Source organism: Choristoneura fumiferana, chromosome Z, assembly GCF_025370935.1.
Source record: "Choristoneura fumiferana chromosome Z, NRCan_CFum_1, whole genome shotgun sequence".
Taxonomy (NCBI): Eukaryota; Metazoa; Arthropoda; class Insecta; order Lepidoptera; family Tortricidae; genus Choristoneura; species Choristoneura fumiferana.
In genome coordinates this window covers 2,174,235-2,201,258 of record NC_133472.1, presented here as the reverse complement: position 1 = coordinate 2,201,258, position 27,024 = coordinate 2,174,235, and the positions used below count along the sequence as shown (strand labels likewise).

General features: G+C 39.1%; 3 protein-coding genes across 4 annotated transcripts; 2 read left to right on the top strand and 1 right to left on the bottom strand.

Moving 5' to 3' along the window:
• The first annotated feature begins 7,269 nt into the window (after positions 1 to 7,269).
• On the top strand, positions 7,270 to 12,597 carry LOC141430917 (box C/D snoRNA protein 1). The gene is made up of 5 exons (XM_074091835.1): positions 7,270 to 7,437; positions 7,516 to 7,792; positions 8,989 to 9,307; positions 10,067 to 10,219; positions 11,619 to 12,597. The coding sequence occupies exons 1-5, from the start codon at positions 7,385 to 7,387 to the stop codon at positions 11,852 to 11,854; spliced, it is 1,038 nt and encodes a 345-aa protein (XP_073947936.1). The 5' UTR covers positions 7,270 to 7,384; the 3' UTR covers positions 11,855 to 12,597.
• On the bottom strand, positions 12,499 to 17,108 carry LOC141430836 (nudC domain-containing protein 1). Its single transcript, XM_074091726.1, has 2 exons — positions 15,769 to 17,108; positions 12,499 to 15,023 (listed from the first exon to the last, which is right to left on the bottom strand). Exons 1-2 carry the CDS (start codon positions 17,006 to 17,008, stop codon positions 14,533 to 14,535), a joined length of 1,731 nt encoding a protein of 576 aa, XP_073947827.1. The 5' UTR covers positions 17,009 to 17,108; the 3' UTR covers positions 12,499 to 14,532.
• Positions 17,109 to 17,209: 101 nt separating this feature from the next.
• LOC141430996 (uncharacterized) lies at positions 17,210 to 24,753 on the top strand. Of its 2 annotated transcripts, none has more exons than XM_074092039.1 (3): positions 17,210 to 17,487; positions 17,760 to 17,885; positions 21,130 to 24,753. In XM_074092039.1, exons 1-3 carry the CDS (start codon positions 17,425 to 17,427, stop codon positions 21,229 to 21,231), a joined length of 291 nt encoding a protein of 96 aa, XP_073948140.1. In that variant the 5' UTR covers positions 17,210 to 17,424; the 3' UTR covers positions 21,232 to 24,753. The 2 variants fall into 2 exon arrangements, with proteins under 2 accessions (XP_073948140.1, XP_073948062.1); XM_074091961.1 differs by lacking the exon at positions 21,130 to 24,753 and adding an exon at positions 20,141 to 20,339.
• Positions 24,754 to 27,024: the final 2,271 nt, after the last annotated feature.

Below are 27,024 nucleotides of genomic sequence, written 5' to 3'. Positions count from 1 at the left end.
TTTTCACCGATTCTTTCTGTCACTCTGTATAAGATGAGGATAGAAAGAGACGGTGTATGCGATCGCGAACGTCAGCGCGTTGGAGAATACGGCCTCAGCAGGGCTTCTACAAAACTCGAAGTTCGTGTCGTGCGGTCCCTCTGACACTTATACTATTTAATACGAGAGCGAGAGGGACGGTACGATACGAACTTCGAGTTTCGTAGTAGCCCTGCAGGTTTTGTTTAAGGTGGGATTCCGAGCTAGTATATACCTACCGTCTTCAACGTCGCCTTAAGAGCGAGTCCACGACGAATTCCGCCTTCACGCCAATTCTTTTGTCCAGGGGTTCAAGTCGAAGGAATTAAGTGCCTATCCCACTTGGGAGGATCTACTTTGGGGGTGCAACTTTGAGCTTAACCGGAGCTCGATTCATTTAGGCATTGAGACCGCAGGAACTCCAATCGCGTTAGGTGTCCGATATAACAAAGCTGTATACTTACAAACTTTCTCGAGATACTCCCAAGTTTTTTCTCATTGAGTCCAGTGTCCTGTATGTGGGCCACGCACTCTTCGTGCTCCACATATGGGCACTGAGTGAAAGTGTTGAACAATCATTTTCTACCCTTGGTTTCATTTGAACTTTAATAGTATTAGTTCCATATAAAATCGCTGGCCATCCCATCCAGGGTTCGGCTGCGTATGTTATTAATTAGTAACTAATATGTGTAATATAATTGTTATTATGCACTTGGGACAAATTAACAAGGAATGCTTATAAGGGAGATACTCCGCTTATAAATCCTTTGATCAAATGTTGGCTTGCTACTAAGTTTGTATTTATTCGATGAAGTGATCACTCTGTGAAAAAAACATTCGATCAACGGTATGCGTTCCTATCTTTGTCCCCAAGTATGTTTAGAGGAACCGTCGGAAAGTATTATTTGTATAATGGTCGCTGTAATTATCGTACCTATTATCTATTGTAAATATTTATTGTAATTAGAATAACCATGTATACAGTATAATTAGCGATATTTTAAATAAATGCGGTAAGACACAATAAATTATTGTTTCGATGTGGTGATTTTTATTGGTGTCTGAATACCTTTTTTACCCGACTCCGAAGAAGGGAGGTTATCTGTTTGACGCGTATGTACGAGTATGTATCTCTATTCATATGTCCTCTCGTAAATACTCAACGGCTGAACCGATTTTGATAAATGATTATATTATTTCCTAAAACCATTAGTGCAGAAGGAGTCAGTACATGGAATAAAGGAATAAAAAGTCTAGTTTACATGAAATAGTTTATTATATACCTGTATATCTTTGTCCGAAGACACTTTCTCATAGCAAGCTAGATATAAACTATCACAACGCATTCCTCTTAGGCCTAACATATATGGAATGGACTAATGAGGGCTATCGCGTATGAATTCGCCACTAGAGGCGCTAGTGTAGCGTGAGGTCTCCGAAATGTCAAATCTCAGTTTTTGGGTGAGCTACGCGGGTTTATTTATAATTAGAATAATTTTGTGAATATTTTGCAATCATCATCATCATCATACATTACGGGGCAATGAATGTCTGTGTTTGAGACAGTTTTGTCTTTCAGAAACCTTTGTCGTCCCTTTTTTCCGAACAAAACGGGGACTATGCAACACTGTGGCATGCTTGATATTTTTATGATACGGTTTTAAGGTGTATTAAATATGATTTTAATCTAAACTTTGTTTTTCACACCCTTAAAAACAGACTTTGAAAGCCATACTTAAAAACCTCAAGCAACAGTGCGCCATCTAGTGAGACAAAAAACGATAGCCCTCATTGCAATACAGCCTCATCGAGAACAACAATCATTAACATATAACATCAAGTATAATCAGCAAGTTATACAATATACATTGTGTCTTAAGGGCGGTAAATAAGGAATTACGAACGAGAGTATTAGAAGCCTTTCATGAGTCGATGTTCGTAATTCTAGTACCCGCCCGTGCGACATACAATGTTTTTCATCACACTTGCGAGTGAATTTGTAAAGGCGCTGCAGCACACCATGCAGTAACAAACTCATTTACCGACCTTGGGCTTCATGACAAGAAAATTAGTACGGGCAACGACTCGTTTACCGACCAAGGGCTTCATGACAAACACATTAAGGTCGAGGGTTTTATTTGGGGGGTTGCAACCAAGGTAGCCTGCATGTTACGGCACTGTTTACGAGCAAGTGTGATGAAAAAGTACCTTACACAATTTCGTTATATTTATTATCTCACAATACTAACGCCGAACGCCATCTAGAGATATTTCGCCTCTGTGAAAACCCTCATTGAAAATAAATAACTAAGTAGACTCTGGCCAGCGAAAGCAGGGCTGTCCACGCATTTTTTACGAAACTCTAATCTGGTATCATTTTTGACTGTCAAAATTGTAGATTAGATTAGATTTTTTAGAAAAATATGGCTCTGTCCATTGGAGGACAATTTTGCCAGTGTCTAGTAGGTTTTAAAACGAAATATGAGAGGTAATGGTGGATGAACGATGACAGCTGATCGTCAAAATTGTAATTTTTGACATTTTGTATATTGTCATTCTATTCCGCGGCTTAGAAATTTTTATACTTATTTTTTGTTTAATTCAACCTCCTAACATCCTCAAAATGCAAATGTTAAAGGATTATGTTAGAATTGTTAGAAGATATATTCAATGCTAATCTGGTCAAATTGGTCCAAAAATTGATGCGTCTGGACTGTACGTAAATGGTCACTGACAAAGGTCATAAGATGTACCAAGGGACTCATAAAGTGCATCATCAACTTTCACACATTACTACATGAATTTTGATGCAGCTTGCAGAGTCCCGAGTATAATTTAATATCTGGAAAATTTTAATAATATCTAAGTATCAACATGGTTTAATCAGTGTATAGCAAGTGTTATCAGCCTCAATTTTAGGGTTCCGGAGCCAAAATGGCAAAAGCGGAACCCTTATAGATTCGCCGTGTCTGTCTGTCCGCGGCTTTGCTCAGGGACTATCAATGCTAGAAAGCTGTAATTTTGCACGGATATATAGTTAAGCTATGCTGATAAAATGGTACAATTAAAATTCAAAAAAAGAAAATAAGAAAAAAAAATCAACCCCACTTTACGTCTATAGGAGGTACTCTAAAAAATTTTTTTACAATTTTTATTGTATTTACATATATATCCGTGCAAAATTACAGCTTTCTAGCATTGATAGTCCCTGAGCAAAGCGCGGACGGACGGACAGACAGACAGACAGACATGGCGAAATTATAGGGTTCCGTTTTGCCATTTTGGCTCCGGAACCCTAAAAACGATCATGAAGTTCGCACATACATACAGGCACCACGACGGGCGCAGCGGGATTGAACATGGAATATAAGAATTCATTGAAGTCTCTCAAAATATCCGGCCACGACTCGATCACATAGAGACGCATACAAACGCACATCCTATACATGAAGCTGTACATTTTGTGACGCAACGTATTTTGGTCGCTTCCCTCCATTTTCAATGCTGCTTCGTATATTAAATAGGCCAGAAAACGGTCCATGGCTCTTTAAATAGGCTGTTCTTTTTTTTTTTTTTTTTTTAATTTTGGCTGTTCTTCAGTGTCGAGTTGCCGCTGCAATATTTTTAGCCACAAGTTTTTTTTTTATAAGTTGTTTTTGTGGCAATTTTGCCAACAGCCACGAGTTTTGGTTGGTTAGTTGGGCTATAGATTTAGGATATGCTTCTCCTCGCTTAAAAACTGAGAAAGCTTCTGATTGGTTGAGCTGACGATTTAATCGGAATCCGAGTCCAACGGCTAATTGTCAGTTGTCACCGTATCTGTTAAGATAATTGTTCAAGACGATTTTGGTGGGTTCGGGACTCAAGGCTGTATCGACGGGCTCCGGGCACGCGTAGTCCAAAAACGAGATGACTGAAAGAGAACATCATTTAGGTTACCGTTAGAAATTCGAAAATCGAAGTTCGTATCGTACCGTCCAAGATAATTTAAAATTTTGCACTTGGATAGACACGTCGAGGGGAAAATGGGGGAAATTGCTCGAGTTTTACACTCTGTTCTTCACTTCGATTGCGAGGACATGAAATAGCAACAGTGGAAACAATTGTTCACTTACTAAATACTTTTTATATTTATATATCTTCTTATATAATTAAAAAAATGAATCCCTATTTCCCTTGCGTCACGGCATCACGCGTGAACGGCTGGACCGATTTCGCTAATTAAATTCTTTTTTTGTTGTGTTTGCTATTGTCAGGAGAAGGTTCTTATAAAAGAAGATTTAGAAAAAATATTTTGATTGATTTCATTGCTTTTTAGGTTTACTTAAGTAGGTATATATGAATAAAAAATGATTAAAAAAACACATAGAAACTTTTTTTGTGGCTGTTGACACCTAAAAAAGACTACTTTATGCACTAGATCATGAAAAGTCATTTTATGTCGCCAGCATAAATACCAACTTTACGAGCATGATAAGTGAAAATGTTATTTTGTTAATGCCTTTTTTAAACTCGCTTTCCACGATGTTCCAGCCAGCCAAACCAAATTTTATAAATAAAACAATTTTCGAATGACGTAAAAATTAAACGTCAATACAATACGGTTGATGATGATGAAATAACTAAATTTCTCTTCAATAAAATTATAAATTCTCCCAAGTTTCTATATTTTTTACTGTTTTAAAATTTCTATATTTTGTAGTATTCGGATGTTTAATACATTATGTGTAGTTTTGCGTTACTAATACACAACAATAATAATAAAGGAAACATTAAATATTAAGAACAACAACTTTTGTTTATGACGGACAATGCAAGTAAAGTCAACAAAAGCACAATCAGAAAGAAACCTGTCAATAAATAATTCTATTCTTCTTTTTCACTTCTCATGCTCTTAAAATGTTACTAGTCTCTGCATATCGGACTAAAGCTCTTTTTTATTCTCTAGGGATTAAAGTACCTAATGTTTTTTTTAATTTACGTTGGAAACTCTTAAACAGAATTGTTTGTGAATGAAGGATTTTTAGGCGCGAATTTTGAACAAAATATTGTTTTTTTCCTCGCATTCATTGTGGCTTGTTTTTAGTCCCTGGTTGAACTACTATTTATCACGCCGAACTTCCAAAACTTTCTAACTTTCTTTTAAAGTCCAACTCGCATAATGCTGTAACCTAGCTCTAGATTAGTTAAATCATGACAACTTACGTGCTTTTAAAACAACCTTCGTAAATGATCAAAATTTTGAAAATCGAATCTCGTTCACACACACACACGTAAGCTCCGCACGGCAACCGGCATTTGAATCGAAAAATCTAGATATCTACAACAGCCACCTGTTACGTGGATTGTGGGCGGGAAACCAAACGCGCAGGCGCGGGATTTAATTTACAAACCAGGACACAATTTTGCATCCTTTAAAATGCACTATTGATTTATGCTGTGACATTTATAGAAATTGGAACAACGAGGCCCGGGAATCATGCCATCCGGCCACCTAGGATCCCTGGCTAATTTGTCGGATGTTAAAATTAGAAGTTAATACTGGCATGTTAAAAAACTTATTTTTTTATTTAAAAAATATAACAAGAGTCCGCTGAAACAAAAAACGGTCACGTGCGTTTTGCCTTAAATATTAAATCGCATGTCATATTTATTATTACAATTTTTGCTGTGATTATAAGAATTTTTGCTATTGTAGGACATATGCTTATCTTACATTGATTTATCCATTAAATTTTTAAAATTTGAACACATTCGTTAAGCAGACGTGCCAATTAATTTAAAATTTAAATATGAAATATTAACTTTTTGTTTAGGTACTTGGGCTGAATACATCTTGTTGCGTTTTAATGTGTAAAACGAGCGTAAATTTTCAAACTTTACCTACATTAGTAACCACCACATCTCGTCATCTTCGTCATTAGACGACATTTTGCAAAATATTGAGCGGCAATAAATCTGGCCCTCAAATGTATGTAGTACCTAGTGGGTAATTTTGTATGAAGGGTGGGCCTAATTTTGTGAATTTTTGTGACGCTGAGTATATTTAAAATGTGGTATTTCTGTTATTTCGTAGTAAGATTGAGTTCTTATACTCACAGGATCAACTACAATAACAATATATGGCATGCGTTTACTAAACTTAAAACTCGACCAGGTTCGATTAACGGATACATGACGTTTTTACTAACCCCCGACTTAAAAAGAGGGGTGTTATAAGTTCGACCGCTATGTTGTGTCTGTCTGTCTGTGGCACCGTTGCTCTTAAACGGGTGGACCGATTTGAATGCGGTTTTATTTTGTTTGAAATCAGAGTTTCTAGCGATGGTTCTTAGACATGTTTCATCAAAATCGGTCCAGCGGTTTTTGAGATATTGAACTTAGAAGTGACAAAGTCGGGGGTTTTCCAACTTTGAATTGGTTGTTATAAAAAAAAACAGTTTTATTAAACCTTAATTGACGCCATGGTTCCTAAAAAAGATTTCGCTATCTCTCAGTTTCTGATTTCTCCATACTGATACTGACCCATTTGGATTGATCAACCTGTATAATAATTTATTTCTTTATTTATTAACTAAGCCTCTTTATTCAGATGCAAACGTACAAAATACTTAAATCACCTGTATAATATATTATGTATCTAATGTCGTGAAATTTTCCACGTGTAGGTAACTCAATACAGACAGACAGACATGGCGAAACTATAAGGGTTCCGTTTTTGCCATTTTGGCTCCGGAACCCTAAAAATAGCGAGCGCGCTTTTGAATAGCTCGCCTGCACAACCGCCTGTGTGTGTTGTTACAAGCTTTTGTTTTTCTCTGTGACTTGTAGTTACAGTTACAAGAGGCGTTTTACATAATTTAAACATTACAGGTACGGCATTTTATTGGTGTATTTGCAGGATCAATAACTTAACATCTGCTTTGATTGGTCATATCCGTGACGATCACAATAGCGAAGCAATAACGTATAGCACAACAGTGTTGCAGACGCTCAAGGTGCGGCCACATGCTGTCTTTCGCTCGTTTGCAGCCCAGTACTTGCGGATTTACGATGCAGTAAAAAAAACAATGCAGTTATTGGCTGATTACAGTAGAATTATTATTTTATTACTTACAATTTAAAGTACATTTAATATAATAAATAATAGTGTAATACCACAAGTGCCTTATATCCCGGCCAAAAAAACGCACCATTTACTAACATACCCAAGAATCCATTTCAATAGTTTGTGAAAAAACGAAACTGTCAAGATGACACTAATTTGTTTTCATTTCACAAACGGTTATAACCACGTGAATTTACTTTCAGTTCAGAGCATTATTAGAACAACTGCTTAATACGACACATTTAAAGGTTCTCCATAATGTCATCTGCTTCATCAGACAGCGAACCAGAGACCACAGGGCCCGTCCCTAGGTAAATAAACTACTAATACTATCTTACCTCCATTAAAACATTGCTCAAAATAATGACACGTTCTTTTAATGTTTCTAGACTCGGTCCTTGCGAAGTTTGCGCTGCAAACGAAGCATTATACACTTGCCCTAAATGCGAAGTGAAGACTTGCTGCTTGAACTGCGTCAGGATCCATAAAATGGAGTTGAAATGTGACGGCATCAGAGATCGAACTAAGTTTATTCGCGTCAAGGATTTCACAGACCGGGACCTGTTGAGTGATTACAGACTGTTGGAAGAATGTGCACGCTTCGTCTATGGCGTGAAAAGGGACGAGAAGAAAAGGTTTACCAGGATCGATAAGGATTTGCCTATAGTAAGTATATAAACTTCTTCATGTTCAGGATCTTATTCATTTCTTCCTTGAATGTGACCAGAAAAAAGAGGTTAAGAAGTATGGATGTGTAAATTATATTCATTAGACATGCTTTTAACCGGTTGGCAAAAACAAAAGTTGAATGAGAATGAATGAGAATCCGTCTCTGGGCAAATCAGCATTTTTCAGTAATTTTTTATGATAGTGAGTTATATACATGTTCGGAATCAGTAAATTTTTCTGTTATTTGAGCTATATCTCAAAATTTTCACAAAGATGTTGCAAAGTCAATTTCTCCTTTAAACCATCAATATGGTTTTCCGTGGCTATCCATGAGGCTGACATAGTCCCATTTGGTGTACTTATGCTTTGTTAAAATATAAGGCAAATAAATTAATATTAGACAAAAATAATTTAGAGCAGAACCTGGATCATCCAAACCCTTTATTATCCAATCAATAATCCCAAAAAAGATAAACCATTGAAAAATCTTAATCACATGTCCATTCTCAGAATTAATTTGGGTCACAATTGTATTCACTTCTTTCTGTCAACCACAGCCACATTTCAAAGATCGAGAAGGGTTGAGCTACTCCAGTACAGTGCCACACTTTGCTCAGTTTTATTATTTTTCTTTGTTATCTTTTCCTTTCATATTTAGCAACAAAAGAAGTTGTAAAGTCCCAAAAAACAAACTAAATTTCCTGTCCCTAAATTTTCGTTTTCCTAGATGTATCTTGAACAGAAAAAGTTTGCTGAACACTGTTAGGCAATACGTTCAGTAGGCTGCCTGTGTGACATGGCTGAACTACCGGGTGTGGCCTGTAATACAAGCAAAAAATTAAAACATAGATCGTCCTAGTCAAACTAAACAACATTAGTTCAGGGGCTTAAAAATTACGGAGTCTTTGAATTTTCCCTTTTTCATACAAATTAAATACTGCTATCAATGTACGCTATCCTAGAACACAACTGATGTCGCCTGTCACGGTACAAACATCAAGCATTTTGCTTTTGCATTGCTTATTCGAATAAACTTAAGCGTAATAAAAATTAAAAAAACTAATCATTTTTATAAGTCGCTGAACTAATGTTGTTCAGTTTGAGGAGTATGATCTATGTTTTAATTATTTGCTCATATTACAAGCCACAGCAGCATATTGACGTGGTATAATATAAATTTCTGTTTTTTTCAGCATTTATTCAAACTCAAAATGGCCGCTCGAGACAGAGGCATAGCGCTTCAGTTCCTAGCCCAAAACTTCACCCGCCACTCCATAAACACCACGAGATACAATTACAAAACCAACATCATTAGCTGGCGTGTAGAATGGATATTCCCCAACGCTGAACCTCACGTAATCAAGTTTGTGGATGAAAAGTGCTTGGAGACCAAGAGAATGTCCGAACTATTGGACAAATACTTGGGTTTGGATGCGGAGCCATTTGAGGGTTCGAAGGCGCTGACTTATTATAAATCTGTTGGATTTAGTGGAGTCAAAGTTCTCCTAAGAGGTTAGTAGATTTTATACATCCCCAATTCATTTTTTTTATTGCATATTACACTTAAAAGTAAAAGAGCCATTTGCGGCCTATTCACAGAATAAATGTTTTATTTGAAACTTTTTTTTTACCCAACTGCGAAGAAGGAGGGTTGTGTTTGACGCGTATGTATGTCTATTCCTATGTCCTCTCGTAACTACTCAACGGCTGAACCGATTTCGATAAATGGTACGTCATTGGATTCGTCTTGACGACGCGAGTGGCACTGAGTACAGTCAAGTGTAAAAATATGTTCTTATTCAAAGTTTCTAAAATATGTACTACAGACTCATATTCCGGCGCAATAAGGCCATAGTAACATATTTTTGAATGGTTTGAATTAATACTTATTTTTACACTTGACTACATGAAATTCTTGAAAAATCAAAATGGCTGATATTTGGCGCCAAATTGCAAGTTTTCGAAAATGTTTTTTATTCAAGTCTATCGAGTAGGGTATCAGAATTTTTGAAGGTCGATTTTTTATAGTTACCAAAAAGTGCTTGAAATAAAAATATTTTTTTTAACCTGATTTTGGTAGAACATACTGATTTTTAGCCCAAAAAGGCTTAATCCGGTTTTTGGGGATTCATTACAAAAATACTACTTTGACTGATTATAAGACGTTTTACTAAAAAAAATATATATTTCCCATTATTTAAAAAAAAAATCTTGCTTTGCCTGAGAAAAAGTGTGGTAACTCCGTTAAACATAATCACACTTATTTTCCAGCCGAAAAAGTAAAGGGCTGTGCCCAAAAGTTCTTCGAGCTGGATCCGAGTGAGTCATTGGCTGAGAACCTCTCTGGGAAATGTATAGTGGAGTTCCCTATAGTTTTTGTGGTGCTGAAGGACCATGCATACAACTTTGATATCATCACACCAGGTGAGATTTGATTTGAAATATCTAACCTGTTTTAAAACGTAGGATGTTAAGCCGAGTTTAGACCTGCCAGGAAAATCGTGCAAGTTGCATTACATGGAGAGGCCGTAAACCCAACGAGTTTGTTGTGGTCAATCAAGCGCAGCAATGTAATGTGACTTGCACAACTTTTCTTGCAAGAGTGTAAACTCGACTTTACATTCTTCATAAGTGGTCTCACACTTTTATGATCGAGGGCCGAATTAGACACAGTGGGGGCTTGCAGTGGTCTGCACACTCATGAATTGGCTATTTGAAGGGGATGTAAATTACACGTTAGCCGGCGGTAAAGGGCAGCCGTTAAATACGAACCGTTATATGACAGTACGGCTAATGCAGTATTTATTCGAGATTGCATATAAGACAGTAAGATGCTTTGATACATAGCAATTTTTTACTGTCATGTGATGTACCCATCAGCCAAATAAGTGGTATATACATTTTTAAAAAAGTTCCTATAAAATGAATATGTCGCTAAAGTCGAACTTTCACGTTGACAGACGTCTATTGGTATTATTGTTTTATGACGTGCAAACGATTATCAACTGTAAGGTGGTAGACCACATATTTGGCTTATGGTACAAGAACTGTTGCATTACTGCCGAAACAACGTGTAATAACAAGCTCGAGTACTGCTATAGCCGTCAAAAAAAAAATACTGTCATTCCAGTACATTCCATATATTGGGTACCGCCGGTGAACGTGTTAAATACATAATGCGTGTGATTGCACTTGCTTTGCTTATACATATATCCATACTACTAATATTATAAATGCGAAAGTGTGTGTGTGTTTGTATGTTTGTCCGTCTTTCACGTCGAAACGGAGCGCATCGTCGTGATTTTTGGCATAGAGATAGTTTATGGGCCAGAAAGTGGCATAAGCTACTTTTTATCCTGGAAAATGCACAGTTCCCGAGGGAACAGCGCGAGATAACCGAATTCCATGCGGGCGAAGCCGCGGGTAAAAGCTAGTAATAAATATACCTGCCCAACTGTTCGACACGCGTATAGTTATTAAGCACTGTTTATATGTTTAATTCCCATCAATCCACTTTGATCACTGAGATCAAAGCCAAAGATTTGGTCAAAAAACTAATTACAGTTGAAAATACAAACTGAAATATAGATGCACAGAAAAACCAGAAAAATAATTCCAGCACTGGGGATTCGAACCCAGGTCCTCGGTATTCCGTACCGCGTGCTATACCGCTACACCACTGCTGGTCAACAAAAACAAAAAAAAAGTAAAAGTAAAAATTTGGAATTGAAATAAAAAATACAAAAAGATTCCAAAAACCAATCTTAATTACAGTTAACCGTCTATTTAGCTTTGCTTCTTACCTATGCATTTTAATTTACAGATGAAGAGTTTGAATATGAAGAATCGAAAAATACTGAAAAAGAACCCGTGATTGCCAACAACAACCAAATGAACAGAAGAAAACGCCCCCTGCTGACAGAGAAAGTGGCCATAGAGAAACAGAAGCAGATTGAAAAGGAGATAAAAGAAGATAAGAAGAAGAAAGCAAAAAATCTGTTGTTCACAACTGGGTATTCGTCTGAAGAAAGTATAGAATTGAGTGGAGATGAAAAATAGATTAGTTAAAGATTAGATACTTCAATTTCGTATTGTAAACCAAGAAAGTGTTTGTCAAACAATTAATACTATGGTAGTATTTAATATTCTTGTTATAAGCAGAAAAATAAAAGAGAATGTAACATCTTAACCTAGTCAGGTTCTGAATGAAAGGGTTGTTTTTCGAGTGTATAAAAACCAACTGCCTTTTTATTACCACAAAATCGTCAACAAATGGTTTAAGCCAAGCAACAAAACCATTTATTTACAACTAGCTTTTGCCCGCGACTTTGCTCGCACAGAATTATTATGTAGTTAAAACTTTTTGATACCACAAGAACCATACATTATTTTGGGATAAAAAGTAGCCCCAGGTGCCTATGTATGCCAAATTTCATGCAAATGCGTTTAGTAGTTTTTGCGTGAAAGAGTAACATATACATCCATCCATACAAACTTTCGCGGTTTATAATATTAGTATGATAAGATACTTTCATATTTTTTTTATTTATTAAATTACATTATCAGATCTAGTTTTGAGACGCAGTTCTTTTTAACATCTACTGCAGTTGATTTCTCCATTTAATAGGCCTTTTGTCCATACGGCCTAGCTTTAAGATGGATGAATAAAACCTTGATTGAATTAAGTCAATAAAAGAAGCATATTCTATTTTTTTTTATTTCAATTTGCGTTGCACTTACATTACAATAGAATTGGAACGATACAGTGATGTGACAGCCCAAGTAAAGGTATTCAATATTACAAATTTTCCTTGTTTCATTCATTTAGAATAATTTAGATCAACCTGAATGTAGTGTGGTGACCACCCTGAGGCACTTGTCTCAGCGCCAGCGAAGAAACGATTGGCTATCGACTGTTTTCTCGCTCAAGAAACGAACAAAAGATATAAGATCTTGTGTGAGTAAAAGAGACACATATATTAATAGTTGATCGCTGGCTGTTCACACTGTCGGCGAGAACTCGCTCTTACATCTTTTGTCGCAGCGATAAGAGCTATAAAACTCGCTGAGCTATAGATACTCGCTCAGCGATGTCAGCTTGGCGGCCGCCCCGCACGAGCGAGTCGAGTGGAGCGAGTAATCGCCCGTCGCACGCGAACACTCGCTTACAGCCGAGCGACAAAACTACACTCGCTTCTCGCTGCTCGCCCACTCGTTTCTAGTTACTCGCTCTACTCGCTTCTCGCTCTCGCTCATCGTCGGCGGTGGGACAAGTGCCTTAGGTTGGCAAGCGTCCGCGCAGCATTCCGTTAAGGCAAACTGGCAAGCGACCGTCTCGCGTTCGATTATCAAAAAACGTGGAGTGGTAAAATACCAGCTTGTGGATGTTGGACCCCAACGTATTTCACATCTAAATCGGGTCAATCAACTTTTAAGTGTATATTCTGTCCCGTAAGTGCTGGTTCCCACTTGTCGGATGTCGGGCCCGGATTTTAATCAGATGTTTCAGTGGCAGAACATTTTATATGAAGCTATTCACACTTGCCCAACACGATTCTCTATGGTACCGACTAGACATCCGATTACATCGTGGATTATATGCACTATCTAAATGCCAAAATATGCACTCAAAAAGGGGCGAAATATGCACTAAGTATGCACAATCAAAAAAACATTTATTATTAGAATTTACGTTCATTTTCACATTTTATTTGATATTTTTTTGATAATGATATTAGCTTTTCACAAACCTTGCATAAAATCATGGTGGCATCGGTCGTAAATTGGACTGGTTAATTTTTTATCCAAGATTCTATTTGAGCGTATTTTTTTTACGGCTGCATTATTACAACAAAAATAAGGTTTTCGTAGATAGATACAAAACAAATACAGCGAGACAAAACTGTATAAAGAAGAAAACTATAACTCGAAACATGTCGAGCCAAACTAGGTTTAAGACGTGAGTTATCCGTTACAATATCATTTAATAAAACTATAACTGTAAAAAAACGTTTAATACTTAAATTATGTTGTATAACAACTGAAATAAGCACTGTCGATGAAAAAGTGTCAAAATATGCAATAACGCTTTAAATCCGATGTCTGGTAATGATTTAAATCCTACACGAAACCGATCCGACACCCGACAAGTGGGAACGGGTTGAAGTCCCATACACAGGAGACATCATTGATACACTATCTTAGACGACCAGATGGCCTAGTGGTTAGAGAACCTGACTACGAAGCTTGAGGTCCCGGGTTCGATTCCCGTGTCGGGGCAGATATTTGTATGAAAAACACGAATGTTTGTTCTCGGGTCTTGGGTGTTTAATATGTATTTAAGTATGTATCTATATCTATATAATTATATTTATCCGTTGCTTAGTAGGTACCCATAACACAAGCTTTGCTAAGCTTACTTTGGGACTAGGTCAATTGGTGTGAATTGTCCCGTGATATTTATTATTTATTATTATTATTATTAGAAAAATGTGTGCAATGTACACTACTAGCATGCTTAGATGAGAATGACTGGATGATGAATGCCTTAAAACTGTCACAACTCCTAACTTTTGTGAACATGTACCCCATTCATTCCTACTTTCAATAAGTAACTCCGGAGACTACCATGGCAGCTAGCTACACTCAAAAGTTGACTGACCGAAATATTAACTGCAAACTATTCTTCACTTACTCGCAATAAAATGGCGGATGCCAACTAAAGAATTAGAGTTGACTTACTGAATCCCAATCGCCACAATTGTGGACCCAGTCAAAACAAACAAGTAGTCATTCGTAGCATCTATACCCAACACTTCACCGTATCTTTCCACATTAAACACATTTTGTTGTCCTATCTTAATATTCCTGACCATACCACCGCTACGTTTACGTAACTGACATTCAAGGTTACCCTTGTTCTGGTACAGGAATATATGTCTAGAAGACTCGGATACAACACTATAGGAGAAGTTGGGTGGGCATGTGAGGAACTTCTTGTTCTGTTTGGATGATTGCACGTAACCGAAAGCATTCAGAGTTCCTTGGTGGAGGAGCAGGCAGCTGTCAGAGTTGATGAGCCTGGAGTATGGCTGCCAGATGCAGGCATCCACGTCGTGACGGAGGACGATGGCGGGCGTTTCTTGAGGCTCTATGTGTATGCTGAAGAGGAACTGGTGGACACTGAGAGAGACCCGATGGGTAGTCTCGTGGTCTATGTCCAGACGGGCTGAGGACAAAAAAATTATGTAATGTATTGAGTTGATTGGTTTGGTCCTAATGTTTACTTTAATTTTTTTAGACCATAAATAAAAAAAGCTTATTTTAAAAATGATTATTTTTCTTTTATTTTCATCTATTTACTTATATACTAATTTAGTTTAGTCTCTCATCAAGTCATGTGTGTGGATTGTACACGTAAAGTTTTGTATCTGTGCTATCAACCATTGAGGAGTTCCCTCAAGAGGAGGCGACCTTGGCTGCAGCATCAGGTGATTACCATCATATAAACGAATTGTCGTTGAAATTAACAATCATGCCAAGTTTTGGGTCTGTGCCATTAACTATTGAGGAGTTCCCTCCTCGGAGACGATCCTGGCCAAACCACCAGGATGTCACTGCTATATTATTGTATCGTCACCAGATTTAAACAAGTATGCCGAGTTTTAAGCCAATCTGACCAATGGCAGTAGGTCAAATTTAACTTGCAAGATTGAACCGCTACAAACATCAAGTTCAACAAAAGCTTCAAAATAAAATTGTTTACAGTTGTTAAAATTACCATACAAACAACAATATTGTTTTGACCTCGAGGATGTTGACAGTGACTAAATTCAAAACAAGTAGTATACATTTACAATTGCATAGGTGGATGATATTTTCTATAACTTACAATTCATTGTTGTTTGGATTCTTCTCAATTACTTTTTCAATCACTGAACTGATAATATGAGTAGTAGAAGTTTTTGTCTTACCTAGAACAGTATCTTCTTCAGAAGCCGCATCACATTCTTCCAACTCCTGTGTCGACAGCCCTGGCACAGCTTGGTCCACACCCACTACCTCAGTCTCCGAGCAGAGATGTGCCAGTCTCTTGTGCGCCTCCTCAACCAAGTTCTCATCCATAATCTGCTCTCCATTTTCATCCCCACCTTCAATTAGCTCATTCCATAACATACTCTCTGATTTCGTAATCAAAATGTTAACTTGCCCATTGTCTTGGATGCTCCATGTTGTAAGTTCACTGTCAACTGCACGGAACAACTTTCCGTTCAAGAAATTCGTGTCACCATAGCTAATTCTGATATCTGAAGGCTTCACATCTATATGAAGAAGCTTCTTGTTGAAATTCTCCTGGAATTTCAAGGTAACAGTTATATCCTCAGTTGTTTGGAGCCAGGTGTACAATATTGTCCTTTTTTTCTCTTGTTCTTCATTAACATCTTTTTCAGAGTCAGCTGTAAACTTGAATGGGTGATCGGATACAATGTACAATGCATTGCAAGCAGTTTCTATTGCGGCATAATGCATGATGCCTTTGCCTTGCAATTGCCTGAAGCTGGTTTGTCTCCATGTTTTTTCTTCACTCTCAAATGTTACCCAGGTGAGAACCGAATTGAAGTGCGACTCATTTTGTTCAACGGACTGTAGTAAACAGTGTAAAATTTCAGCATCATTCTTTTCTTGGATTTTAGAGTCGACGATTATGAAATACTTATCCTGTCCCAGGATGAGGCTGGAGTGGAGGGTCTGCCACTGTTGACTGTGGCAGTTAATCCTGTTTCTTGCCTGTGTGTCGACTATGTGCAGGTATCCTGTCCCATCACTGACAACAGCTAAAGTACTTGAAGGGAACGAGAGACACAAGTTGAAGTGACCAGACTTTCTCTCCACGTGTGCAGGTATATCGTAGACAACGGTCTCCTGGAAACGATGGTTCTCACTCTCGAAACTCAAATGGCGTACTTGTTGTTTCCTATCTATGTAAAAATAGCTGTGTGTATAGTCCCACTGGTCGGGAATTAGGTGGTTGTGAAGCGCAAACAACTTAGCGTGAATAAAAGAGTACTGGATCTCATCGGGGAACACTCTGTCTACGCGTGTAGCCAGCTCGAAGCTGAAATGAGGCAGGGCCTGCAAATTCAGTTTGTAACCTTCGAATTCGTGGTCCAAAAGACGCCGGTCGGGGCGCAAGTCGATTAAAGTTGGAGCCATGTTGTCTATTTTTGTGTGTATGTGGACGGAAATTTAGGTGGAGGATTTTGAGGGAAAAAACATGAAACTTTAGATTCTGCAGTGACAGCTGTCGAAGTGTTGGTTGACTGTTGACGTCTGTGTGTGTCAGTCACTGCAATTTTTTTTGGACACTGATGCTGAAAAACGCCTCTGTTTGACAGGCGACAAGAAGGAACTGGGCGGCTACTACGAAACTCAAAGTTCGTATCGTACCGTCTCTCTCGCTCTGGTATTAAATAGTGTAAGTGTCAAAGGGACCACACGACACGAACTTCGAGTTTCATAGTAGCCCAGAAGGAAAGGAAAGGAAACAACATAACCTAAAACCGCATGAAAAAAAAGTGCCGCCAGTTTTGTTGTTGTTTGTGTTCTCCAAATCAAAACAAATAATCGCAATGCCTTTCGTGAAGGATACCTCATACCGCGATATACCGTTCTCTCCGGAATCTCCATGTACTGTAAGTAACCCGGAAATACTGGCATTATTGATTTGTTTTATTATTAAACTGTTGAGACCTTGTGCATTATTATTGAGCGAATTTGGTGCATCCATCCAAAGTGCGCACATGCGCTTTGCGTTGCACCTGTTTTTTTTATTTGGTTATAAATAGCAACAGGCGGCCCGGGCAGATAAACAGTCCAGCCAGCCAGGCGGTTTCCGTGCAGGCGTTGGTTAGGTCGCCCAGAGGTCTAGAGAAGTTTTGTGTTTGTAACAATGATTTTAACGCAGGACGATTTTCACTACTTCGTGAGCGTGAAACAACTGATCGAGGAGATAAAATGCCACCGGGATATGCTACGGTGCCGTACCGTCGGCACCGTGTCCAGTGACTACGGGAAATTCGTCATTCATGAGGTGAGCATAAAAACGTTCTTTTTTTTTTTTTTCTACAGCCTTTTTCGATGAACTAGGCATTAATTTTTTTCGGTTGGGTGTAAGACAGAATATAGAGGGGAGGAGTTTGCAAAACTTTAATAATACATTGTGTCTTAAGGGCGGTAAATAAGGAATTACGAACGTTTTCAGAGTCTATTAGAAGCCCGAAGTCGAAGACTCAGGGCTTTAATGATCGATACAGATTAAAAATGGTGGTTAAAAGTTTTTCACCATTATGTATGTATGTATGTGTATGTAAACTCTTTATTGTACAAAAGAAAAGAAACAAATTACAATTGATACACTTTGAGATACTTATTATTGATTATTATTTGAGGAATTTGTTGTGAAATTATATTGGACTAAGTGTAGGTAATTGTATTGACTAAATAAATAAATTGCTGTACATTTTTAATTTTATATTACCAAAGCTACACCCTGCTTATGAGTGAAAATATTTTGCTGTAGAAGGAAATAATGCTATTGGGGAAATGATTTTCCAACCCCATGAAGTTTGTGACATTCTAGCTGGCGCTATTGTGAGGTCTGTTTGACAACTTTGACATTTAACTGGCACTTGTCTAGAATACGTCTGCAATGGTGTTTCAATGAGGGCTTCATGGGGTTACTGGGACAGACTAGTTGGCACTAGTATTGTGAGGTCTGTTTGACAACTTTGACATTTAACTGGTACTTGTCTAGAATACGTCTGCAATGGTGTTTCAATGAGGGTTTCATGAGGTTACTGGGACAGACTAGTTGGCACTAGTAGTGTGAGGTCTGTTTGACAACTTTGACATTTAACTGGTACTTGTCTAGAATACGTCTGCAATGGTGTTTCAATGAGGGTTTCATGAGGTTACTGGGACAGACTAGTTGGCACTAGTAGTGTGAGGTCTGTTTGACAACTTTGACATTTAACTGGCACTTGTCTAGAATACGTCTGCAATGGTGTTTCAATGAGGGTTTCATGGGGTTACTGGGACAGACTAGTTGGCACTAGTATTGTGAGGTCTGTTTGACAACTTTGACATTTAACTGGCACTTGTCTAGAATACGTCTGCAATGGTGTTTCAATGAGGGTTTCATGGGGTTACTGGGACAGACTAGTTGGCACTAGTAGTGTGAGGTCTGTTTGACAACTTTGACATTTAACTGGTACTTGTCTAGAATACGTCTGCAATGGTGTTTCAATGAGGGTTTCATGGGGTTACTGGGACAGACTAGTTGGCACTAGTAGTGTGAGGTCTGTTTGACAACTTTGACATTTAACTGGTACTTGTCTAGAATACGTCTGCAATGGTGTTTCAATGAGGGTTTCATGAGGTTACTGGGACAGACTAGTTGGCACTAGTATTGTGAGGTCTGTTTGACAACTTTGACATTTAACTGGCACTTGTCTAGAATACGTCTGCAATGGTGTTTCAATGAGGGTTTCATGAGGTTACTGGGACAGACTAGTTGGCACTAGTAGTGTGAGGTCTGTTTGACAACTTTGACATTTAACTGGTACTTGTCTAGAATACGTCTGCAATGGTGTTTCAATGAGGGTTTCATGAGGTTACTGGGACAGACTAGTTGGCACTAGTAGTGTGAGGTCTGTTTGACAACTTTGACATTTAACTGGCACTTGTCTAGAATACGTCTGCAATGGTGTTTCAATGAGGGCTTCATGAGGTTACTGGGACAGACTAGTTGGCACTAGTAGTGGGAGGTCTGTTTGACAACTTTGACATTTAACTGGCACTTGTCTAGAATACGTCTGCAATGGTGTTTCAATGAGGGTTTCATGAGGTTACTGGGACAGACTAGTTGGCACTAGTAGTGTGAGGTCTGTTTGACAACTTTGACATTTAACTGGCACTTGTCTAGAATACGTCTGCAATGGTGTTTCAATGAGGGCTTCATGGGGTTACTGGGACAGACTAGTTGGCACTAGTATTGTGAGGTCTGTTTGACAACTTTGACATTTAACTGGCACTTGTCTAGAATACGTCTGCAATGGTGTTTCAATGAGGGTTTCATGAGGTTACTGGGACAGACTAGTTGGCACTAGTATTGTGAGGTCTGTTTGACAACTTTGACATTTAACTGGCACTTGTCTAGAATACGTCTGCAATGGTGTTTCAATGAGGGTTTCATGAGGTTACTGGGACAGACTAGTTGGCACTAGTAGTGTGAGGTCTGTTTGACAACTTTGACATTTAACTGGTACTTGTCCGGTTTATTTTTAGTTGGACGACAGCAGCGTTCAGATCCGCCTGTCTCTGGCGCGCTCGTGCGAGCAGCCCCCGTCCGCTTTGAAGCCCTACGCGGCGCAAGTGTTCGGGTTTGTCCGTTGGAAGGACAGCGTTGGGCCCGTCATACTACCTTACGTACTGCAGGTGGGCTATGAATGAATACATACATACATACGTAAAATCACGCCTCTTTGCCAACGGGGGTGGGTAGGCGGGGTAGGTAGAGGGGTTTTATGAATGATTAAAAACAAATAATTCAGAACTAAACAATCAAAATTTTAATCAATCGAAACTAGATTTTAATAATAATAATAAATAAATAGAAATTGCTGTCATAATTATAACTTTTTGAACGGATATCGGAGCCGACACCGATATGTTGGCGCACACAGACAATTTAGGTACACGCATAACACACATACAAACATTATCGTCCGACAGCCCACGAGCGTCCGATGGTGCCGTGAACGTATCGGTGTCGGCTCCGATACCTATCCGATATTGGGCCCGACAATGTGAAAGGCAGGTAAATATTTCATACATTTTACTTGCCCCGATATCGCATCTTCGTCCGATCTTATAAAAAATAGCTGCGGCACAGCTGCCTCCGCGCGGTCACTCTAGCGGCCTGCAAAGAGATTTCACACAACTTTCCCGGCCGCTGGCCGGCAATGCGACCGTCTTTTGTTTCAACGCGCGCTGCGGTTCGCGCCAGCAGACAAGCACAACAGGCCGACAAGACTAGCGTCCCGCCAGCTTGATTTCTTGTTTTTTTTTTATTTCATGTCATGTTTCAGAAAAGCACTATACAAGCCTCGGCCGGAACGTGGGGATGCCGGCCTCGCATCTTATCTGCTTGGCCGGCAATCCCCTACTTTTCGGCCTCTACAATAATGTACTATTATTCAGTCTGCCTGCCTCCGAAATGTAAGAGCATGCGAAGTTTAAAATAACATTTTTGTTGACAAAAACTATTTTCCCAGAGCATCCCGGTGTCCGTCGCAGTGCGCCTGCGCGAAACTATGAAATGGGTGAACCAAAACCACGCCGCGAGCCCCGCAGACGCCAAAATGCAGGACGAATAACTATCACTCAACGAGTACTGGCTGCAGAGTCGGCGTCTCGGCGTCCAATTAGCTGAAGTCAGCGAGCAGGCCGGACTCTGCCAATGGCAAGCGTCGGTTATCAAGAATCCCGCCGAATACGGCCAACTGCAGACAGAGTCTCTACTCAAGCAGGCGGAATCTAGTCAGCGGCGCGCTGCGGCCGGAGAATGGCTCGCCGAATACAACGAAAGACGAGCGCTGTCCAATCAATGCTCGGCCGAATATAACGAGAGACAGGCTCTTTCCAATCTGCGGCTGTCTGAGCTGATGCCGTATCAGCCTGGCAGCGCTCAATGGCTCGCCGAATCCCTGCGCGCACAGACCGAATATAGCTTCGTCGAATTCGGCCAAATCCCCGGAAGCGCTCGGCCTCACGTGATGGCGCCGCAGCTGGTTCGACCAACGCCGGTTTACAGGAATTAGTGTTCGCGCGTAGAGATGATCATAATGCAGTGGGAATTTTGTCCCATTTTGTGACCAGTTGTCAAGTTTCCCATGCACCTATTTATTAATTCTAAAATATTTTTAAAGTCAGCGGAATGTTATATGTTCTGAATTTGAAACGTAAATGCTATTCATTGTTATTGTTTTATTTTCAGTAAACCGTTTATTTATAAAATGTATCTCTTTGCGACAAAACTGCTATCTCCAAAGTTGCGATATTACCAGATGTCACAGTTTTGTCGCAAAGGTATGTCGATCGAATGTCAATTTAATGGTGGTATTAAATACCTAATTGCGGTTAGAAGTAACAAAAAAGAAAAAGTTAGATTCAGGCCACAGGCAAGAAAAGGAAGCATGATATAAAATGAGCTAAGTGCGAGTGGGGCACCAGGTTTCATACACCTTTGTAGGTATGGCCAAAACTTGCGCTATAATTGTTAACATGGAATTTGGCGCCCTGGGAGAATTGAGAATTCTGGTTTCTTATCTTGTAGCTATGTAGCTACCAAATGGGTAAGATTTTCCCATCTCGTAGCCAGATTTCTTAGCTAGCTAGAAAATGGAATGAGAATGATTTCATCTCATAGCCAGACATGGTAGCTAGCTATGAAATAGGAACTATGCTTTTCAATTTTGCAGCTATCTACCAAATGGGAACGATTTTTCTGTCTCCTAGCCAGATTTCTTAGCTAGCTAGAAAATGGCCATTGTGCTTTCCTGTCTTGTAGCTAGCTACTTAATGGGAATGATCTCGTAGCCATATTTGGTAGCTAGCTAGGAAATGGTTTCCCATCTTGTAGCTATCTAAAACTAGCTAGAACGATGGGAAATTGTACTTGTACGAAAATTGGAATTGTACTTTCCAAATCCGTGTTCGCAAATCCTACTACCTGAATGAAACCTTTATCTTTGTCTTTGGTCTGAAAAAGAAAAACAAGAGTTGGCAGTAACAGATATAATGCTGACTGCCCTGTGACTATAATTAGATGTTACGATTCTAAATTGTCTATTAGATATTGTTGGAATTACATGGTAATTTATGGATAAATGTTTAATTATAAAATAAATAGTGAATGTAATTCATTTTATCAATGGCTGTCTCTCTTAATTATAATCTAAACGTAGAATTTAATGGGAACTATATTTTCTGTCACTTAAATTTAGATTTGTCACTAAAGTGCGATATCTTAATTATTATATATATCCCTAAGAAATATATTAGTCATTATATTAATCAAATCTGTCTCTAAGTATGAGTCATCAGATCACCAAAAAAACAGATCTGTCACCTAATGTGACCTAATAAATAGATCAGTTCCTTATGCTTCTATGTTCTATTAAGGCAGGTCTGATAGGTACGATGACGAGCGAAGCGAGGAGGAGTGTTAGGTAGAACTGTGACCCTTAGTGCGCGAGCCGAGCGAGCGAAGCGAGCGTGCCGCGGTAGCAGCCGGCGAAGTGCCAGAACCGAACTTTTTTTGCTAATACTTGTATGATGATGTATTTTCTGAAACACTAATTTATTGTGCAATATTACAAAATAACTATTGGAATAAGAAAGAAATTACAAATTGTAAATAAATTCGGACGCGCCCAGTCGATAACTTCATTTTCGATTTTCGCTCATCCCGCCCGCGCTGCGCTCGCGAAAAGCCGCGTATCCACTAGAGGCAGCCTCGGGCCGAGCGGCTGCCTCGCTCCGAGGCCGCGCAAGTGGAGACGCTGCCAAAGGCACGGCTCAGACTGAGGCTCCTTTGAGCACGGCCAAAAAACCGACAAAATATGGCTCGGCTGCTCTAATGGATACGCGGCTAAACAATGCGTGTTTGTTGTATGCAAGCTGGCCATTGCCAATGAGAATGAAATTTATAACAGTACGATATCTTCTCTTGATTTTTGATTGATGGTCGCGGGCCGCAGTTTCCCCATCCCTGGTTTAGTACAGTCAATTGCAAAGATATCGACACGGCCAAAGTTGCAAAACTATGTATACACGGCCTTAATGTTATGTGCATAAAGTCGTGTATACATATTTTTGCAACTTTGGCCGTGTCGATATCTTTGCAATTGACTGTACCTACTTCAAACCATTAACTTAAGAAGTTTTCAAACTTCTTTGAAATGTGTTAGTAAGCTATATGAATAACTGCAGAGTGCAGGGCCAAACCCTGTGCTACGAATCTACGCTACGTATCTTGCCGTCCCGCTCACGCTAATATTATTTGATACGAGAGTGAGAGGGACGGTACGATACGAACTTCGATATTCGTAGTAGCCTATTGCTTGCCATGTTTCTTTGGGTCAATTCTTGGAAGTTAAATTTGACCCACTTTCAGTCGGATTGACTTAATATTAGTCATAATCATGTAAAGCTGATGACAATACAACGATTTGGTAGTGATATCCTGGTGGTCCGGCCAGGATCGTCTCCGCAGGGAAGTCCTCAATGGTTTTTCGCATTGACTTGAAACTTGGCACGGAAATGTAGTTTAGACGGCAAGTCAACAAAATGAAGTCTTTTTTTTTATGGTATAGGGGGCAAACGAGCAGGCGGATCGCCTGATGGTAAGCGATTACCGTCGCCCATGGACACCTGCAACACCAGAAGAGTCGCAAGTGCGTTGCCGGCCTTTAAGGTAGGAGTACGCTCTTTTCTTGAAAACTTGGTCATATCGGTCCGGGAATACCGCAGGCGATAGTTCATTCCAGAGTTTTGCTGTGCGAGGCAGGAAATTTCTGGAAAAACGCACAGTAGAGGACCGCCAACCATCTAAATGGTGAGGAAGGAAGTGTCATTAAGAAAAGCTTGAACAAAACTTATTATTTATTGGGGTCAAATCTTGAAAGCTGTCAAAATGAAAAAGTACGGTACGGTATGGGTGCACTAAATAAGCCGTTACGGGCTACATCTGTATCTGAATTAATCAGCCAGATTTTTTGACAGAAACCGTTCGTTATATTTAAGACGGTCCTGTCGATTGTTGTTCAAATTATATCTCGATCGATGTATTATTGATGTTTCATTGCAAGATAGCTGAAATAAATGTTTTGGATATATATATTTTTTTATTTATGTACAGTCAACGTCATAAGTGATGACTTTTGAACCTTGTCGCTTTCAGTCGGTACATAATTTCGTATGGCTTTTCAAACATGACGTTACAATGACAAGGTACACAAGTGATCACTTATTTATGACGTTGACTGTACTTATCCTCTTTTACGCCTAAAGGCGCGGCCACATGCACTCGACGCTCGTTTCCAGCGTCAAATCTGGTCACGTGACATAAAGCGATAAAGAACAATATGGTCGCACAGGGGTACGCCGCCGCCGTCGGCTCTTCGCTACCTTTAAAGGGTTCCGGACGCGCCGCGCTAGAAACTCGCCGACCGCAAGGGCGATTGAGCTTCTGAACTTATTGGTGACTCAGGTCCCAGATGCTGATGTATTCGCTGACCACTGGCAGTCACTTCTCAATAAAATAAGTTTGTGTATGTCTGTTTAATGTAGTTATTTATTTATTATGTAAGTGTTTTGTAAGTTTAGCTAGTAATAGAGACGCTTTGGTGTATACTGTAACAGCCTTATTCATAAAAAGTTAGAGCCTCCTTGAAGGCTCCTTGAAGGCCCGATGCTAAAAAACATGATTCATAAACGTCTGTTAGCGCTAATCAGTCGATCAAGGCTCTGCTAAAGTTAGAGGACCGTAGACCCTCCTTTATCTCCCTGCTAAGTCACAAAATGGCCGCCACAAGTTTGAACAGCTGACTTTGACAAGAGCAAAAAACCATACCGAAGATATTTTAGTGAAGGGTGAAGTTACGCAAAGATTAAAAAAAAAAACCAGGAAAAAATATTTTCAGGAATTTGTATTTAAAAATCCTCTAAATTAGCAGCAATAAATTAGCAATAAGTATGAAAAAAAAATAGGATGATTAACATAATTATGGCTTTTTACACAACATAAACATGCGGATCGGAAATGGCGGGAAAACAAACATCTCGCTTTTTATTTTTTTTCTGCTAATTTGCTGTCACTGCTGTCAATTTTTTTTTTTTAATTATCGATTAGGCCATTTTTTGTCTTTGATTTGTCAAGGTGGCCAACATAACGCGTCTAATCCGTCTATCAGCAGCTCAACAACTAGCAGACTGCTAGCAAGTGTTTATGAATCATACTTCTTGACAACCGTCTATTAAGCTTAATCAGTCTGCTAAGTAACAGACCGATCAAACCTCAATTAAGGTTTTTTTATGAATAAGGCTGTATAAGTCTTTATCCTACTTAATATTATAAATGCGAAAGTTTGTGAGTGAGTATGTTTGTTACTCTTTCACGCTGAAACGGCTGGACGGATTTGGATGAAATTTGGTGAAAAGTTAGTTTATAACCTGGATTAAAACATAGGATACTTTTTATCCCGGTATTCCCACGGGATAGGGATAAAATCTCGAAATAACAACCTCTGGGCTTAGAGGCATGAAATTTGGTATGTAGGTAGTTGGACGTTTGGAATAACAGATAGGTGACTTTTTGACCCGATATTCCCACGGGATACCTAGGGATAAAATCTTGAAATAACAACCGCAGGGCTTAGAGCCATAAAATTTGGTATGTAGGTAGCTGGACCTCTGGAATAACACACAGGCTACTTTTTATCCCGATATTCCCACGGGATAGGGATAAAATCTTGAAATAATAACCACTGGGCTTAGAGTCATGAAATTTGGTATGTAGGTAACTGGACGTCTGGAATAACACGTAAGGGACTTTTTGACTCGATATTCCCACGGGATACCTAGGGATAAAATCTCGAAATAACAACCACTGGGTTTAGAGTCATGAATTTTGGTATGTAGGTAGCTGAACCTCTGGAATAACACACAGGCTACTTTTTATCCCGATATTCCCACGGGATAGGGATAAAATCTTGAAATAATAACCGCTGGGCTTAGAGCCATGAAATTTGGTATGTAGGTAGCTAGACGTCTGGAATAACAGATAGGTGACTTTTTGACCCGATGTTCCCACGGGATACCTAGGGATAAAATCTTGAAATAACAACCGCAGGGCTTAGAGCCATGAAATTTAGTATGCAGGTAGCTGGACCTCTGGAATAACACATAAGCTACTTATTATTTCGATATTCCCCGGGATAGGGATAAAATCTTGAAATAATAACCACTGGGCTTAGAGTCATGAAATTTGGTATGTAGGTAACTGGACGTCTGGAATAACACGTAAGGCACTTTTTGACTCGATATTCCCACGGGATACCTAGGGATAAAATCTCGAAATAACAACCACTGGGTTTAAAGCCATGAAA

What these genes read in the sequence shown, in the direction of transcription:
- LOC141430917 (XM_074091835.1), top strand. Translation starts at nt 7,385, where the DNA reads ATGTCATCTGCTTCATCAGACAGCGAACCAGAGACCACAGGGCCCGTC. An exon ending in TCGATAAGGATTTGCCTATA is followed by an intron (nt 7,793 to 8,988) that starts GTAAGTATATAA and finishes TGTTTTTTTCAG; the next exon opens with CATTTATTCAAACTCAAAAT. An exon ending in AGTCAAAGTTCTCCTAAGAG is followed by an intron (nt 9,308 to 10,066) that starts GTTAGTAGATTT and finishes CTTATTTTCCAG; the next exon opens with CCGAAAAAGTAAAGGGCTGT.
- LOC141430836 (XM_074091726.1), bottom strand. Translation starts at nt 17,008, where the DNA reads ATGGCTCCAACTTTAATCGACTTGCGCCCCGACCGGCGTCTTTTGGAC. An exon ending in TGAAGAAGATACTGTTCTAG is followed by an intron (nt 15,024 to 15,768) that starts GTAAGACAAAAA and finishes TTTTGTCCTCAG; the next exon opens with CCCGTCTGGACATAGACCAC.
- LOC141430996 (XM_074091961.1), top strand. Translation starts at nt 17,425, where the DNA reads ATGCCTTTCGTGAAGGATACCTCATACCGCGATATACCGTTCTCTCCG. An exon ending in CTCCGGAATCTCCATGTACT is followed by an intron (nt 17,488 to 17,759) that starts GTAAGTAACCCG and finishes ATTTTAACGCAG; the next exon opens with GACGATTTTCACTACTTCGT. An exon ending in GGAAATTCGTCATTCATGAG is followed by an intron (nt 17,886 to 20,140) that starts GTGAGCATAAAA and finishes GTTTATTTTTAG; the next exon opens with TTGGACGACAGCAGCGTTCA.